The sequence below is a fragment of the Trachypithecus francoisi genome, unplaced genomic scaffold (genome assembly GCF_009764315.1).
Source record: "Trachypithecus francoisi isolate TF-2019V2 unplaced genomic scaffold, Tfra_2.0 Lachesis_group8, whole genome shotgun sequence".
NCBI classification, from domain to species: Eukaryota; Metazoa; Chordata; class Mammalia; order Primates; family Cercopithecidae; genus Trachypithecus; species Trachypithecus francoisi.
The window spans coordinates 106,231,066-106,248,930 of record NW_022681473.1 but is presented as its reverse complement, the minus strand read 5'-3'; the positions used below and the strand labels follow the sequence as shown (position 1 = coordinate 106,248,930).

At 52.2% G+C, this 17,865-nt stretch overlaps 1 protein-coding gene and 1 long non-coding RNA gene across 4 annotated transcripts in view; one reads left to right on the top strand and one right to left on the bottom strand.

The window, feature by feature from the left end:
- The first annotated feature begins 1,238 nt into the window (after positions 1-1,238).
- Positions 1,239-17,865, top strand: part of TMPRSS13 (transmembrane serine protease 13) — a 28,423-nt gene continuing 11,796 nt past the window's right edge. Inside the window, exons 1-6 of one of the 3 annotated variants that reach the window (XM_033206013.1) lie at positions 1,239-1,434; positions 11,695-12,049; positions 13,197-13,301; positions 15,829-15,867; positions 15,962-16,084; positions 16,564-16,693. In XM_033206013.1, the coding sequence (XP_033061904.1) occupies positions 1,414-1,434; positions 11,695-12,049; positions 13,197-13,301; positions 15,829-15,867; positions 15,962-16,084; positions 16,564-16,693 (773 nt within the window). In that variant the 5' untranslated portion in view covers positions 1,239-1,413. The remainder of the gene's footprint in view (positions 1,435-11,694; positions 12,050-13,196; positions 13,302-15,828; positions 15,868-15,961; positions 16,085-16,563; positions 16,694-17,865) is intronic. The other 2 variants (XM_033206014.1, XM_033206015.1) reach the window with 2 other exon arrangements.
- LOC117080764 lies at positions 2,937-5,228 on the bottom strand. Its single transcript, XR_004435947.1, has 3 exons — positions 5,099-5,228; positions 3,741-3,796; positions 2,937-3,197 (listed from the first exon to the last, which is right to left on the bottom strand). It is a non-coding gene; the product is annotated as an uncharacterized LOC117080764 (long non-coding RNA).

Below are 17,865 nucleotides of genomic sequence, written 5' to 3'. Positions count from 1 at the left end.
TTCAGTTTTTGCTCAAATGTCACCACAGAGAGCCCGGTCTGACCATCCTGTTCCCAATGGCCAGGACTCCGCCTCCCCTGCCTTCTCGATCCTTTCACTGCTTTATTTTTCTGAACGGTATTTCTCACTTTCTAGGAGGCTGTGTAACTGATTTATTGATTTTTGTCTGTTTTTTTCCCCAACCCCCAAATACTAGAGCCATAGGGCCGGAGCCTTTGCCTATTTTGTTCCTGTGTCCCCAGCACCTAAAGCAATGCCAGGCACTCAGTACATATTTGTTGAATGAACACGTGAAGGATGCGTGTGAAGTGTTTCACAGGATTCTTGGCATCTTTAGATTATTGCTGCTGCTATTGTTTGCTGTGTGGCTTGAGCACATTCCTTAGCCTCTCTGGCCCTCTGTCTCTCCATCTGTAAAATGAGATGATTGAACCACTAAAGATCCATGAGCTTCCTTCAAACTCTAAAAATCTTGGTGCCACCAAATGCTCAGGAAAGTTCTTCCCAAACCTCACCAGGAACTCCTTTTTCTTTTTTGCAGTTCTCGGCAGCAGCTCAGCTGGGATCGGAGGCGCTAAGCACTCCTTTTGCAATAGCCCTTCCTCTACTTCTTTTGACTCTGAGGATCAGAATGGGTATAGGTTTGGGACTATGAGTCAGCCCAATATTTCTTGGAACAGTTTCCATTTAGATAGCTATGTTTTATTTCATTGACTTTGGTGTGTTGCTTCTGGCTCTTTATTGTTTTCAATAGAGGGTGATTCATTATGTGCATAATTAAAGATCATTTGATTTTCATTTATTTGTTAAGCGTTTCATAAAAACAAACAGAGTTCAGGAAAAAACAATTGCCAGACCATGTGCCCAGAGACCATGTGCCCTGATTTGGGATTTTGACACCTGGTCCTTGGAGATGAAGGTTCCCACTGTCCTGCCATAGGTGGGGCTCTGTCCCTGGCCTGGAATGTACCCTGTGGGGTTAGGGTCACCCCTCAGAAGGCTCAGGAGCATCTGTTTCAGGGGCTCAGGTCAACAGGACCAAGACCGTCCTCTCAAGGCTCTGCCCTTTCTCTCAGGGCTCCTCTGAAGAAGCAGCTTAGAACACTCCACTGCTTCTGTGGGGGCAGTTTCAGGAGTAAAGGCAGATTCAGGTTCCCGGTATTCGGAATTCAGTATTCGCTGAGTAACTGGGATGGCCTCGACGAGGAGGGGCAGAGGAACAGGTCTGGCAAGTTCTGTGTTGTTTATACTGGGGATTACTTCAGGTATCCCAACCGGCTTCCCCGCCCCGTTTGGTGGGGGCTGGCCCTTGGCCCTCCAACCCCTTTACCCCACATGCCTGGGAAGCCAGGGGCCAACATGGATCTTGTCCTCGACATCAGCTAAGCCTGGAGGACTCTTCCCTCAGAGACCATGGAGAGGGACAGTCACGGGGTGAGTGTGACCTCAGGCCTCGGACCAGATCCTCCCAGCGCTGAGGAAGCAGGGCTGAGGCTGGAAGACAGGTGGGACGGCCACCTCTGTGTTTCAGGTTCGGGGGAAACTGGCTGTGCCTCTTCTAGTTTGAAGCTACTTAGGATCAAGATCTCTTGGTCTCCTTTTAACATGGTTCTAGAAAGAGCCCCTGGGAGGAGAAGGTGCTGGGATTGGGGTCTGGCTGGTAAGCACCCCAGGGCTGTGTGGCTGAGTCGTGGGTTCCTGCTCTGTGGCCTGTGAGCACTTCTGCCGGGCGTCCATGCTGTTACAGCATCAACTTGACTGGTTGGGAATCCAGGCTAATCTACTTTAATCTCATTTTTGCTGGTTGGAAAATCAAAAGCATTCTAACTGCAATTCAGGGTCACCTTGTCTAAACCCCTCACTACACTCCTAAACCTTCCCAGAAAACTGTGACTTTCTGTGTGCATTTAAGATTTTCAAGGGGATGTTTCAACCTCCCTTAGTCACTTCTTTTAGGGCTTAATAACTTTCATGCTTGGGAATTGCTTCCTGGTGTTTAACCACAAGTCCTGCCACCGCTCAAGCTCCTTTCTTCTGCTGCTCTTGGGGTGGGAGAGAGCAGCTAGCCTGTCCTCTGTGGGAAAGCCAGTCATACACACCAGAAGGCTGCCAAAGATTTTGTTCTTCTGTGCCTCCACTTTCTTTTCTTCCAGGAAATCCCTTTTGTGCTCTCATTTCTCCTTTAGGTCTTGTTTTCTGCCCCTCTCCAAATTCTCTGTACCTTACTGATATGGTGGAAGAATGGGCCAGCACTGGGTTTGGGAAACGTCAGCTCATCCTATGTTCTGGCTTATAGTTGTCTTGCGGTCCATTCTGAACGCCCAATGTGCTTCTGTAAACTTTACCATCATTTTTCCCACCATTCTTCTAGCCCCTTCTTGACTCTTCTTTCCCAGGCTGCCTCCCTTGCCCTCTGTTCTGGGCTCCTTGGTTCTTGTCTCTACCTCACCAAAGTCACTTGGCCCTAGGCCTTGGGAGGTTATCAGAGCCTCTTACTGTTGAGCAGTAAGCGGGGTACACAGGGGCATGCAGAAGTTGAACACTTAGTCACAGCCATGCAGCCTCCTCCTTGGCAATTTGCTGGGAGCGTAAACTAGGTGGTCCCTAAACCCAAGAGTGAGAAGGGCTGAGCTATCGGGAGTGTGGCCATGCTCCCACTGGAGATGGATAGTCTGTCCCTGAGACAGGGTGATGGGGCGATGTCTTCCCGGGAAGCTCATTTCTTCAGAGTCAGGGACCAATCTGAAGGTTGCTGGAGGGATACAGGACAGAGAATAGACTTCACTGGGGAACTCCTAATTAATCTATGAATTAAGTGTCAAATATTATGACTGGTACCATGTTCATTCTGAAAAAAAGATTGTCCAAACTTATCTTGGAATGGAAGAATGGAATCATTACATCCTTATTTAAGGTTCTTAACTTTACTCCCCTATTTAAGATGGAACCCCCAAGAAAGTGAGCCTATAGTTGGGGCTCGGAATCCCATCTGCAGCAGATTTCTTAACCTTGGTTATATAGGAGTGGGCTGGGAGAAGCTGGCCGCCAGAGCTTGTGCCTTCTCCCTGAGGGCTTTGTTACAGATAGATGCATTGTGATTTCTGTCCCTCAACTCCAAAATGTCGTGAGGAAGATGACGGCCAGTGGGCTTGAGCCTGATGGCACTCCTCTGGCAGCTGCTGGATCTTCAGAGGGACCTTGGAAAAGAAGTGGAGAAGGGTCTCAGTTTCTCATATTCAAAAGAAAGTTGCATGTTGTGGTAGACAGAGAATTGACCACATTCCCCGTCAGCTTTGGGCAAGCCACTTCACCTTTCTGTACCTTAGTTTCTTCATCTGTAAAATGGAATAATAACACTACTCTCAAAAGAAAAATGTTGGACAAATTAAATTTAACAAAGTTTAATTGAGCAAAGAACGATTCTCAAATGGAGCAGTCCCCTGAAGAATAGATTCAGAGAGATTCCCACACAGCTGCGTGGTTGGAGAGGATTTATGGACAGAAAAAGGCAAGTAGCGTTTGGAAAATGGAAGTGAGCTACAGAAACAGCCTTAGTTGAACACGGTTTGAACAGTTGGCTGCCTTTGATTGGGCAAACTTGGTGATTGTTAACAAGAGTAGCTTACAGTCTGTGTACACGTCCAGTTGAGTTATAGTTCATTATGTACGGAGAAACCTTTTGATCCAAACTTAAAATATGTAAGAAGGCAGCTTTAGGCTAAACTTAATTTAATACCTACCTCAAGGAGTCTCAAAATAGTGTCCTTCCCATAGTAAGGCTCATTTAGAACAGCATCTGGCATAGAGAGATAGAGATAGATAGAGACAGAGTCACAGAATATTGAAATTTATCATCACTGCCTAGAATTTAGCGCTGGCTCTTACAGATTTGGACAAACACCTTCTCCCTGTGCCTCAGCTTTCCCACCAAAGAAGAAGGTTGGACAAATTCCCCCCCTGAGGCTCCCTTCTGGCTCCCTGAGGGTCCGGAATTACATAGAACGGAATGGCAGGTGCGCCACACCAGATATGTGCATTTGTTCTTGACAGCGCATATTTTGTGCCTTTTCAAAATGGGTCACATTTTTAATTCTCAGAGCAGTGCAATGCTTATTAAAGAAAGACTGAATTAGACCCATTGATGAAGCAACGCTCCTTTGTGGAGTGGATTTTCTTATACTGGGCCTTCTTCAAGTGGAACAGGTTCGAAATTAGCCCAAGGCTACAGGTGCTAGGGACTAGTGAGAACCGTCTGGGGGCCCGGCGCTGGTCCAGGATGAGGCATCCTTTCCAGAGGGGGCTGGGCAGTTCCCAAGACGGCTCACCCGCAGGCTCAAGTCACTCTGCCGTCTCCCTGCCCCAGGCACCCCAAGGACCCTGGCACCTGCCCTATGCCACTACAGGTGTGCAGCCCTCACCCCGTCCTCTATTTCACATTGTCATTGGTGCGGAGCAGACTTCCCTTGGCACAGCCACCTTGCTTTCCCCTGTGTTGTCCCCTGAGACTTGGCAGATGTGAGTGTAAGCGTGTGGGAGTGTGTGTACTGGGCCCTGGGCTGGGGAGCTGGGTGGGAAGGATGACTGTTGTAACAATGGCCACTTAGCTTAAGTGTCTTGTTTTGGCAAAACAGCTTCCTCTTGGTATAGCAACAATGAGGGTGGATGTGCCTGGACAAGTGGGCAGGGCACTGGTGGCGCAGGCACGAGGGAAGCCACCACAGGGAACGCCGGCTTTAGCAGTCAAGCGGAGGCCTTGACAGCACCAGATGGGGGCTGGTTTCCCTAGAAGGGAAGCAATACCCAAAACTTTAGCGGGGCCACCGTTATGTACCAGCCCTGAGTGACTTGCCACCAGTCCCCTAGGACTGGCAGCAAGAGAAGGCACAGACATAGGGAAACAATGAGGCAGCAAGTTCCTGGGCAATCAAATATTATTTGTTTGCCAATAGTGGGCACTCCATGTTCTTTACAGCATTTGATGAATGAATGAATGAAAGAATGAACAGGGAGGTGTCTTGATTCTGGTCTAACAGGGATTTCCCAGGCTTTTTCATGTGCACAGGAGGCGTCAGAAACTGGAAGGAACTTCAGCACTTACCCTGGCCAGTCCCTTTCAAGTTCTTTGTAGCAGCTGCCTCTTTTGTTCAAATGAATGTTACGTAGACTCCACTGTATGAAACTGAAAGGTTGATCTTCTCTGCTGAGGTGGGGTAAGGGCTCAGAGCCCACCAAAGTCCCCACCAGCTGGTCTCCAAGGCAACTCCATGGAAACTGAAATGCTCTGTGGAACCCTGTTTGAAAACTGCTGATTGTCCAACACCCTTATTTTATAGATGAGGGAGGTGAGGCCCAGAGGGGGATGTGACTGTCCCCAAAGTCACATGCCTGCCTAGGAGCAGAAGTGAGGCTCCCCTGGCCCCACACCCCCAGGGCGAGGCAGGCCCTGCAGCTCTGGCCGCTTCTGGAGTTCAGTCTGCCTCAAGGGCTGACCCGAGTCCCTGAGGTGTACACTGCGTGTGTGCTGGGGATGCTGGTAGTGGGTGAGGAGATGGTGGGGAAGATGCCTGTGTGCTGAGGGGAACCTATATTTGTGGGGTTTCTCTGGGTTCAGGGAGGGGAGAGTAGGAAAGGGCCTTGGGTACCTGGAGGCACAGTGAAGCCTGGGTCTAGCCGTGAGGAAGGAAAAAGTCACCCAGTCCAGCATGGCCCTCTCTGGGAAAGGTTCAGGCCTCCCCTGCCACAGACCCAGGGCACCTCAGGTTCCCAACAGGCAAGGAGGGTTTTTAGGCTCTGCTGAAGGGAGCTCCTGATCTTTCTTAGTGCCCGCAGTGCTTCCAGAAGGGTTTAGGGAGGGGAGTTTCTTCTTGTCTAGCCCAGAGTGCTGGGTTGTTGGCCTATGGTCTGCCTGTGCGCACCCTATGGGCGCCCTTGATGCCCAGGGTCACTGGGAGAGAGACGCTGCCATGGGGGCCTCTGTCTGGGAAGGGTCCTTTCTCATGGAGGCTGGTAAGGGACAGACAGGGGAAGTGCAGAGTGTTGTGTAACAGCCCAAGGATGAGCGCCAGAAGATCAGCGTTCTAGAACTGGCACCATCCCCAACTGGCTGTGTGACCGTGAGCAAGTCACACAGCCTTTCTGGGCCTTCATCGCCTCATCAATAGTATAAAGGGCTTGGGTGGGTTTTCTTTTCTTTCCTTTTCTTTGAGATGGGGTCTTGCTATGTTGCCTAGGTTGCTCTTGAACTTCTGGCCTCAAGCCATTCTCCCATCTCAGCCTCCCAAGTAGCTGGGACTACAGGCCGGCACCACCACGCCTGGCTTAGAGGGTTTTCAGAGTCCTTGCAGTTCTGACAGCCTGTGATATGCCCAACCCTGGGTGATAGCTTTATGAAGGAATGGCCCAGGGCTGACGAGGGAGGCCCAGTTGGCTTAAACTGGACTGAAAGGGGCCCTGATGCACCTGCCCTCAGGCCATGAAGATGCATCATCGCAGCTGTTGCTGCCTGCTGGACATTCTTCAGGACTAGCGGGAGAGTTTTTTTTTTTTTTTTTTTAAATACTTTAAGTTCTAGGGTACATGTGCACAATGTGCAGGTTTGTTACATATGTATCCATGTGCCATGTTGGTGTGTTGCACCCATTAACTCACCATTTACATTAGATATATCTCCTAATGCTATCCTTCCCCCCTCCCCCAACCCCACCACAGGCGCTGGTGTGTGATATTCCCCATCCTATGTCCAAGTGCTCTCATTGTTCAATTGCGGGAGAACTTTTTATGGGATCGTTCACACTGCAAGCCCAGGCTCTGGGGGACCTGAAGTGCATATTTCCCAAGTTCAGGCTGCTGCTTATGGCTGGAGAACTCTCACTGTGCAGAGCCCGGGGCTCGATCCACGGCAGCAGCTCCGTAACCACTGAGATGAAGCAACCATGAGCCCGCATCACTCAGCAAAGACAGAGGCCCGCCTCTCCCTGGCATCACTGGCTGGGCCCCCAGAAGGTCCAGGAGAGGCCAAGGGCTGGACATACTCAGGGGTTGGCTAACTTACTACCGTCCCTACCAGGTAATGGCCCAAGGGGCAGAGTCTGCAACTGGAAACCAGAGAAACATCCCATTCGCCTCACGGGGGGGCTACCCCTGGGAGCTGTGGTGTCGAGAGCCCTAGGCTGGAAGCAGGGGCCTTGGATTTTAGTCGGTCCTCTACTATAAGATGGGCCTGAACAACTTTGGGCAAAGCACACAAACGTTTTGGGCCTCTACCTCTCAGTCTGTAAAGCGGGAGTAAAAATTCTTACAGACTTCTGTCCAGGGACAGGCTTTGGAAAGACTCCCGGAGCCAGGGGCTCCTCCTCTTAGCCCTCCGTAGCTTGCCCTTCACTGCTTTCCTGCGGATCCCTGCCCTGCCTTCCTGCCATGCTGCTTCCTGCCCCAAAATGTCTAGAGGGTCCTGAACAAGCCTTGGGTGAGGACCCTTGGGAGCTGCAGAGGCATAGCCAGGTGGTAGCAGTGACAGCCTGGGGTGTGGGCCTGTTCCATGGCATGGTAAGGGCTTATAATTATGTTACTGCCAGGGGTAACCTCAGAGACCACCCCAGGGGTAGGTGTGGAGGAGAGGCACAGCCAGGAAAGAATGGTTGGCAAAGTTAGGCCAGGGACGTGGCTCAGAGTTGACCACACTCCCCTGCTCCGCCCTGTGCACCTGCCCCTGAGCAGGCTGAGAAGCCTTTGGTCTGCAGGCAAGTTGTGGAGACACCAGGACACATCAAGGAGTTGGTCATTTTACTTCCATTCCTGAGTCTCCAGCTCACTGCCAAAGGCCAGGATTTGGGAAGCTTGGGTTCTAGTCCTGGTTCTGCCCCTTGTAGGTTGGGACCTTGGATAAGAAGTCTCGGCCGGGCGTGGTGGCTCACGTCTATAATCCCAGCACTTTGGGAGGCCGAGGCGGGCACAAGCTCAAGAGATGGAGACCATCCTGGCCAACATGGTGAAACCCCATCTCAACTAAAAATACAAAAATTTGGGCATGGTGGCGCGTGCCTGTAGTCCCAGGTACTCAGGAGGCTGAGGAAGGAGAATCTTTTGAATCCAGGAGATGGAGGTTGCAGTAAGCCAAGATGGCGCCACTGCACTCCAGCCTGGTGACAGAGGAGACTCTGTCTCAAAACAAACAAACAAACAAGTAGTCTCCTCCCCTTCCCATTCCCCAGCTGCTGAAGGCCTCTCCTCTGAGGGTGAGGTCAGGCCTCTGGTGGGAGGCTAGAGGCTCAGCAGTTGTTCTCCAAGAATTGGGGCAAAGAAATGAGTTAGTGCTATAACAGGTTAGATATCAGGAAGAACTTCCAGCAGCATGGGACAGCAGGCTGTGAAGTGCCTAAAGAAGGCTGGTGTGGAATCTCGTACTCAGATGATCCCTAAAGATGGGAACTCTTCTTGATGTCTGGGAGGGTTTGGGTTGAGGGTCAGAGTCAGGGGGTGGAGCAGGGGCCTCACTCTGGATGCTGCTCTCATCTGGTCTGGGGGCTGCCCCTTCATCCTGATGCCCCTGTTGGGACTTGTAGTTCTCTTCATGGGCAATTCTCCTTTAGGTCTTGAGGCTCCAGAACTCTCCTCTTGCCCTGGTCTGGGGGTCCAGTGGCTTTCCACCTGCCTCCCAGGCTCTGACAGCAGAACACGTGCTCTACTCAGACCAGAGCTAGATACCCCCAGATTCAGGGCCTGCAGGGCCTCCATTCCATTTTTGGATGTGTCGCCCTTTCTGCAGCCCTTGGCTTTCCACTCATGCTCCCTCACCACCAGTTCCCTCTCTGGCCTGACTCCCTTCTCCTGTTCTAGCTTTACAGCTTTCCCCAGCTTCCTCCCCCACCTGCCCACCCATTTTCCTCTGGGCCACTTCCTGATGGGGCAGCTGGGGCTGGATGGCAGGGTCCTGTTCAGGTAGAGACAGCCTGAGCTGCCTGGGAATTAGAAGACTGTGCGAGAGTTCCTAAAGACCACCAGGTCGTTCCGGTGGGCTGTTTGGTCTCCCTGAGCCCCGGGTCCTTGTGTACAAACTGGGGGTAGTAATTCCTGCCCAGCTTGCTAACTGAGAGACTTGTGAGGATCAAATCACATATTGGTGCAAAACTGCACATACAAGCCCTGAAGAGACGAAGGTAGGTCCTGGGGATGTTTGTGACACTGTAGGTCAAGGTCCTCCTTGCTCCTAGCAGGCCTGGTTAGAATCTGAGCTGTCACTTACCTGGTGTGTGAATCTGGGTATGTTTTTAACCTGCCTGGACCTCTGTTTCAGTATCTATAAAATGATGCTAACCATATCAACTGCAAAGAGCTGTGAAGAGGTGGGAATGGGATCCCGGAAAGTGCTAGTGGGCTGTTATCTTTGTCATGGTTTGACACACATTTATAGACCAGGCTTTTTCATGTGTATCACCCATTTATCTGGGGGAAGGAGGTAAGGTCTGCCCATTTCACACGCATGGAATCAGGCACTGAAGGGTTATGTCGCTTGCCCAGGAAATGCAATTGGGAATGGAGACAATCAGATTCAAACAGATTTTTCATAGCAAGCCCAGCATTCTCACAAGCAAACAAACAAAACCCCACTACTGGCTGTGTGTGGTGTGATGCCTCACGCATGTAGTCCCAGCGCTTTGGGAGGCTGAGGCGGGTGGATCATTTGAGGTCAGGAGTTTGAGACCAGCCTTGCCAACATGGTGAAACCCCATCTCTACTAAAAATACAAAAGCTTGCATGTTGTGCACATGTACCCTAGAACTTAAAGTATAATAATAATTAAAAAAAAATTAACTGGGCACGGCGGTGGGTGCCTATAATCCCAGCTTCTCGGGAGGCTGAGGCAGGAGAATCCCTTAAACCCAGCAGAGGTTGCAGTGAGCCAAGATTATGGCATTGCACTCCAGCCTGGGCAATAGGGTGAGATTCCAATACAAATGTAGCCAGGTGCAGTGGCATACATCTGTAGCCCCAGCTACTGGGGAGGCTGAGGCAGGAAAATAGCTTGAACCTGGGAGGCAGAGGTTGCAGTGAGCCAAGATCGTGCCACTGCACTACAGCCTGGGTGACAAAGCAAGACTCAACAAATAAACAAACAAAACCCCTCCATCGCAGCCAGTGCTCATCATGCCCTCACTGTGTATTACAAACAAAACCTCTCCATCGCAGCCAGTGCTCATCACGCCCTCACTGTGTGTTACAAACAAAACCCCTCCATCGCAGCCAGTGCTCATCACGCCCTCACTGTGTGTTGGGCATTTTACAGGTGTGGTCTGTGACTTCAGTACCATGAAGCAAGGTGCTTCACTCCAGCTTACAGATAGGAAACTGAGATGTAAAGAGGCGAAGTCACTTGCCTGGGGCACCCAGCCGCCTTAGAGGCAAATTCCAACCTGGTCTCTCTAACCCAGAGCACCTGAGGACCCACCTGACCCTGCTGCTCTGGGCCACTAGGCACCTCCTGGTCTTGGCAGGTCACAGGGCCCAACTGTGGGTCACACCAGAAAGTATCACAAGACCAAGATCCCTGTTGTAATCCTCCGCCCTATCCCCAGGTTCCCTGCCTGGGCCACGGGGCCCCATTCTTAACCAATCTCACAAAGGCAAAATGAGCACGCTGTACGTGCCATTCACGAAGACTGTGCTGGGAAGCTCTTCTGACTCAAGAAGGGCAGGAGACTTAGAGACGAATAGGCATGGGGTAGAACCCTGACTCTGTGATTCTGCAAGCTGAGCTCTGAACTTTGGCTTCCCTATCTGTAAAATGGGCTTCCAAAAGTACTCACCTCCCAGGGATGTGGCGAGGCCATCGTGAGGCCACAGATGTGAAAGTTTATTTTCAACTCTAACGTGCCATGCACGCGAGTGATTAGTATTTTATTGTCCTGGCTTACGGGAATTCCCCCTGAAGTTGGGGAAGACTTAGGGTGTGCACAAAAGAGGAAGGGAGACCAGGCAGGCCAGTGAAGATGCCACAATGCCAGGATCTCTGGCAGGAGCCGAGGCCCAGGCCACCACCCGAAGGAAGGGCAGGGCCTTCTGCAGCTGAGGCTTGTCCATGTTATGGAAAGACCTTAGTCTGGCCTTTGTACAGCATTCTTTTTCTCCCTCAGATGAGCTCACACTGGCGCTCTGCCCCTTCAGTTGGCAGGTCAGGGCTTTTCTTAACTAGTGCTTAACTAGGGATTATAGCTCATAGTAAGAACAATATTTTATAATCTAACACACATACATGAAAGTAAAGGATGCAGATGTAGGAGGTGGAAGGGAAGAGGGCAGAAGGGGTCTTTGCTTTCCCCATAGGGGACCACATTCCCTTGATATGAGGTCTCAGAGTGAGTGACCAGCCCAGCAGCCTCTTCCTTTAACCCTTCCTAGACATGCGTAGCCTAAGCGGGTGACTCCCAATCCCCGGGCACGTGGCCCATTTCCCTCTACCCTTCTCTGCAGGTCCTAAGTGGCAGGGGAGCCCCTAGGGGAGCTGGGGAACAGCAGGCTCTCTGAGCTTTCATTCTGTCCTTGGACACAGTCCTCTTCTCAGATGCTTCCTTGTCTGGGGGGCTTTGCTCAACCCCTAGCTGCTGCCTCAGAGCATTCATATCCTAGTGCAGCAGAACAGACAGCTGAGGTGAGTTGGCAGGAGAGCAGCCTGAGGGACACTCTTCGATCTGCTTTCAGAATGCATCTCCAGCAAGAACACCTTCGGCTGGGGCATCTCCAGCCCAGGCATCTCCAGCTGGGACACCTCCAGGCCGGGCATCTCCAACCCAGGCATCTCCAGCCCGAGCATCACCAGCCCAAGTATCTCCAGTCAGGGCATCTCCGGCCAGGGCATCTCCTGCCAGGGCGTCTCCGGCTCGGTCCTCACCTTCCAGGTCCTCATCCGGCAGGTCATCATCTGCCAGGTCAGCCTCCGTGACAACCTCCCCAACCAGAGTGTACCTTGTTAGAGCAACACCAGTGGGGGCTGTACCCATCCGATCATCTCCTGCCAGGTCAGCACCAGCTGCCAGGGCCACCAGGGAGAGCCCAGGTAAGGGGGACGCTGCAGGGAAGACAAGAGAGATGGGAAGCAGCCCATGGGCAGGGAGGAAATCTCAGAGCCAATGTGCTCTGCTGTCATAGCAGACAATGATGCGGGGAAGGGGAGGCAGCGGGGTGGGCAGTGAGGGACTTGGGGGCACGGGCAAAAACGAAACATTTTTGTGAAATGTGAAAACGTGAGACAGTGGAAAATTAGGCGCGAAGGGGGGTAGGTGATAAGAAGCCAGGACTAACAAAGCAGCGTGTCACCCTGGAGTCTGCACAACCCAGGTCAGAGCACTGGTTTCAGTAGCAAGGTCCCACAGTTAGTCACAGGGTTCTCTCCTTGTGCTGTCCTGTGGGTCTGCCTAAGAAGCTGGGGTCTGCAGTGGAACAAGGTCATGATCAGCGGGCCCATCTGTGGGTGGGCGAGGAAAAGGAGAGATTCTGACCAGGTGTTCAAGTCCATCCCCAGCCTTCCAAATTGTGGGTTGCATGGTTCACTTATTAGGGAGTCAGAGAGGTCGAATAGGCCTTGGGGACTGGGTCTGCCCTTAAGGAATCAGTGTTTCTGCCTGCCCCAATGCTGTCCTCCTCCCATCCTAGAATTCAGACTTTCCCCACCACCACAGTACACACAGGCCTGGATGATACGTGGCTTTGGAGGATCACTCGAAGTTTGGGGCCCATCCCACAGCCTTGCCCTCTCCAGGGTGGGTGAGGTGCTTTGGTAACAGACCCACTGCATTGGAATCCCAACTCTGCCACTAATTCACCAAGCAACCCCGGGCAAGTGATTTCACTTCCATGAGCCTCAGTTTCCCCATCAATACAATGGGCCTAATAAGACTCTGCTCATGAGGTTGCCGTGAGAATGAAGAGAACACAGGCAGAGTGCCTGGCTGGCCCAGAGAAGAGCACAGTAAAAGACGCCTGCTGGTGCCAGGCAGGGTGAGCTCAGTGTTTGCATTTTCAGATGGGACAAAATTCATTCATTCATTCCATTGACCTTGTGCCCCATAAAATCTCATTTCAACTTCTGGGATGGAGTGATCCTCACGGGGCCCTCCTGGGCCACAGCCTTGCTTCCCCCACCCTCTCCACCTCGTCAGACTCCTCTCCAGCCTCACCTTCCCCTGCTGCCACCCTGCTCCTAGGTACGAGCCTGCCCAAGTTCACCTGGCGGGAGGGCCAGAAGCGGCTGCCGCTCATCGGGTGCGTGCTCCTCCTCATTGCCCTGGTGGTTTCGCTCATCATCCTCTGTGAGTTGAACGGAGGGTGCAGGGGTGGGTTCCGGGCACTGCCAGGCAGCGTGGGACCAGGGATGGGGACAGGCGGGGGGACAGGTGTGGGGACCACCCACTCACCCGGCTACTGTGTCCAGAGAGGGACACTCCTGCAAATGGCCTTGGACTGTGCTGCCTCCAGGCCCCTGTGGGGCATCCAGGTTAAGAGTGTGGAAGTCAGAGGAACCTGAGCTTGGGTCTCATCTGTGCCACTTACTATGCAGCTTATTTGGGCTGGTTAGTTAACCACTCTGAGCTCAGTTTCTGCATCTTCTGATGGGACAAAATTCATTCACCCATTTCATTACTATGTGCCCCATAAGATCTCATTCCAACCTCACTAGATTATGAGGAATAAATCAGACAACAGCACAATTCCTGGAACAAAATCTACGAATACTAGCTATTAAAAAAAACCACATGAAAACACTGATTGGAAAAAGTCTATCAAGGATATTCAGTCAATGGGATGATGTGTTCAGCATTCAGGGGTTCAGGCCCCCTCAATTTCCCCATTCTCTTCAGCAAAGATACCCAGGCATGCCCCAGGGCTCTCTGCTCAGGGGTCCACTATGAGCCCAGCACAGTGGGAAACTTTAGGCAGCGCAAATGTGCATGTACATTATTCTGCCCTGTCCTCAGGGAGATTACAGTCTCCTGGGAGAATAGCTGGAAATTTTGAAGGGCAAATGCATTTGAGTGTGACTATGAGGAGGGGATGACAGCTATGTGGGCTGGATGCAGGGGATAGCTTCTTATGGCTGTGGTGCCAGATGAAGACCTGGAAGGTGGGACAGCAATTATGCCCAGCAGGGCATCCGAGCGAATGAGCAGCCACAGAAAATGTGGGAAGCCGGGTGGCAAGGACAGCATGGGGGACAGGAAGGGACCTGCCTAACCAGAGTGGAGGAGGAATAGTCAGGGACCTGTGGCCGTCTGCTCGGTTCGGCAAGGCTGGGCCCTGCTGTAGAGAGCTTTAAACGCCAGGCCAAAGAGTAAGGATTCTGTGAAAGAGGCAGCACCAGTGGTGAAGCGCGGAGTGGACCAGCGCATGGAAACGTCTGCCCGCAGGGCTGTTGAAGGGGATTCTGAGGGAGGGGCAGTGTGCCGGCAGAGCAGGCTTTGGTGCCACGCAGGCCCCGGCTCTGCCACCAATCAGCTCTGTGAATTCAACAAGTCCATTAACATTAATGAGCCTCCGTTTCCCCACCTGTCTGACTGGGGGGGGTGATCACTGTCATAATGCACATAAAGGCCTCGGCATGGTGCCTGCTGTGACTTACTGCCCTGCCCTCCCTCCTTTTCCCACCACAGAGCACCTCGCTCCATGAAAGCGGTGGGAATGACCCGTCGAGGGGCGAGATGGCACCCATGGGTGGGCTCACAGAATAGAACTAAAGCTCTCAGCGTGGTTTCACAGCATTTCCTGAAGTCCCCATAAGCTCTGCCAGGGAGGCCTCTAGACCTCCAGGGCTAGGGAGGTGGCTTGACTTCTGCAGGTCACCGAGCAGCTACCTGGTGGGGTCAGGACTACAGTCCAGGCCCCCCGACTCCCCACCTGGCCCAGCACCCTCTCCACTACACATCCATGTGGGGCTCCACGAGCACTCCAAGGGAGACTGCCCAGGGTTCCCTGGGGGTTGAGTGCCCAGGATGTGGGAGGAAGACCAGGGCACAGAGAGGAGGGGCCAGCCCAAGAGATTAGGAGGGATTTGTGTCGGGACCTGGACGGAGCAGTCACACACCGGCGAACTTTACCCTGGGTGACAGAGAGCACAGTGGGCCCTGGAGGAGAAGCAAGGGGTGGGGCTGAGGAGCTGGTGGAGGAGGAGAGGCGGGGTGAGAAATTAGAACCTGGATCTGTGAGGCAGCCAACGGGAGGTGCCTCCAGGCAGGAGGGCCCACCGCCCCTGGTTTGGAAAGAGATTGCCGTTACAGAGGGAGGAAGTCGTGAAGCAGATTTGCACATATGGCTTGTAAAACTGTTTTGTTTTAGCTCCAACTTGTATATGTGGGAATCAGCCACCTAGAATTGCTGATTGAATGAAAAGACATTTAAAGGCATAAAGACAAGTCATGGGGAAAGAACTGAGCATAGGGGTATCCCTTGTGCAGGGGAGAGGGAGAAGGAAAAAACCCAGGAGCTTCTGAGACTGGAAGGATGGCCGCCTTTGAGAACAGACAGATGGTGGTTGCGTGTGTGACTGTGAGGACAGAAATTTATCTGCTGTGACCCTGTGGAACACAGAGAAGAGGGGATGGCAGAGGGGTTCTGAGAGGGAAGCTCTGGGACACTGGAGGAGGTGGTTTCTCTGGCCACTGCATTTGCCAGTATGTAGGGAGGGGAGTTCCCAAGGTGGTCCCCATCTCCACAGCACTCTCTCTCTCTCTTTCTCTCTCTCTCTGGGTGGCTGGCTGCTCGAATCTGCCTGGTGCTGCCATGCTTGCAGGAGCTTTCTGGAGCATTCCGGAGCATTCCTGAGCAGCCTTTCTCTCCATACAGATGGGGGACGAGAGCCCCAGAGTTCAAGAGGGATTGCAGGTCGGTGTCTCAGAACCCCCAGGGCCTTGGGCTGCTCAGTATCTCATCTCTGTGGAGCTGGTCGTGACCCAGCTGTCTGCTTCTTTTTCTCTAGTCCGGTTCTGGCGGGGCCACACAGGGATCAGGTACAAGGAGCAGAGGGAGAGCTGTCCCAAGCATGCTGTTCGCTGTGACGGGGTGGTGGACTGCAAGCTGAAGAGTGATGAGCTGGGCTGCGGTAAGGGGACTGGGTGTGGGCGAGCGTGTGCGTGTGTGTGTGTACATGTGCATGTGTTTGTGTGCCTGTTTGTATATATGTGTGTGTAGGCATACCTGTGTGTGTATATCTGTGTGCGCGTGCATGTGTGTGTATGTGTGTGTTTGTGTGTGTGCATGTATGTATGTGGGCACGTGTGCATGTATGTAATCCAGACCCAATGATTCCCTGTCCATTGCCTCCCATTTGAGTTGATACACAGTTTGCACCAGTCTGTAGCACTCTGGTGACTTTGCCTTGGCTCTGTCCATGCTAGGCATCCTGGGCTTCTGAGTACTGGTTGACCCCCCCATGACCCAGGCCACGTTCCTGGACTTTTCCCAGGCCTCAGCAAGGAGTGCTGTCAGGACAGGCGCTTCTCAGAGCCTCACTCAGCTCATCCAAGAGCTTGATGCTTCCTAGGTGCTGAGGACCTGTTCTGCCTTTTTCTTGCCCTGCAGTGAGGTTTGACTGGGACAAGTCTCTGCTTAAAATCTACTCTGGGTCCTCCCATCAGTGGCTTCCCATCTGTAGCAGCAACTGGAATGACTCCTACTCAGAGAAGATCTGCCAGCAGCTGGGCTTCGAGAGGTAACCCCCAACCCGGCCCCACAGTCCAGGCTTCAGGGATGTCTCAGGCTCTTCATAGGGCCTCTCAAGCATGTTGCAGAAACGTTGTATTAAAGAGACCCTTGGGAACCAGGGCTGATCTCACTAGTTCTGGACACCCTCAAGGTATTCAGAGTCAGAAGCCCTGAGATCCTATGAGTCTGGAGCAAATTGTTTTCCTGAGGCCAACATAATGATGTATAGATCTGTAATAGTATCGGACTCCTAGATGGTTCTTTGCCTCAAAGCACCCTGACATCTGTTATCACATTCACCATCGCGGTGGTGGCCCTACGCCTTGGGTAGGCATTTGGGCAGATCTTTTCTTCTTATATCATGGAACTAGAAGCTCAGGTTGTGCAAAGCCCTTCAGTGGACTTCGAGCTACAGCTACCGTGGCTTGAGCCAGACCTCATCAAATGGAGAATGAAATGGGCCAGGTGAGGCCAGGCAGAATCATAAGGATCTTTGGCTCTAAAGATTTTAAACAAATCAGACAGTGCTAACAGGTAGAGGAAGGAGTAGGTGAGCGATGACTTTCCACTTTGAAGAAGTGCCTGATTTTCAGCCCAGACACACATCTCCATCTCCCTCTTGGACTGAGTTTTCAAGATGGGTAGTTTGGGGTTTGTCAGTGTGTATGAGGTCGTGGGGAGAAGAGTTTAAGATCTCACTGTGGGTTCTCTACAGAAGAAGCACTGAAAACACCTGGGGTGGGGGGTTAGGATTTGGAACTAGTCCTCTACCCCACCTCAGCCTGTCCAGAGCCACAAAAGCGGGATCAGAGTAATCCAGATGGAAGACCATGGGCATCTTTTATCCATGAGTTGTGTGTGTGGCCTTACGCAAGCCTGAACCTCCCTTGGGCATTCAGGTCTTTGAATGCCACTTATTCAAAGAATATTCATTGAGCTTTTATTATGTGCTAGATACTGTGTAGTACCTGGACACAAAGGATTAAGACAGGAGCCCAGGCTTGAAGGACCTCTAGTGTGGCTCAGTGAGACAGGCTTAAACCAATAACCACAGTATGATGTGATGTGTAATGCTAAGGATGTGTGTGAAGCACTAAAGGCACACAATGGAGAGGGTGCCTAACTGCATTGGTGGAAAGAGCAGAGAAGGGAGGAACAGGCCCTCTGGGTAGAGGAGCA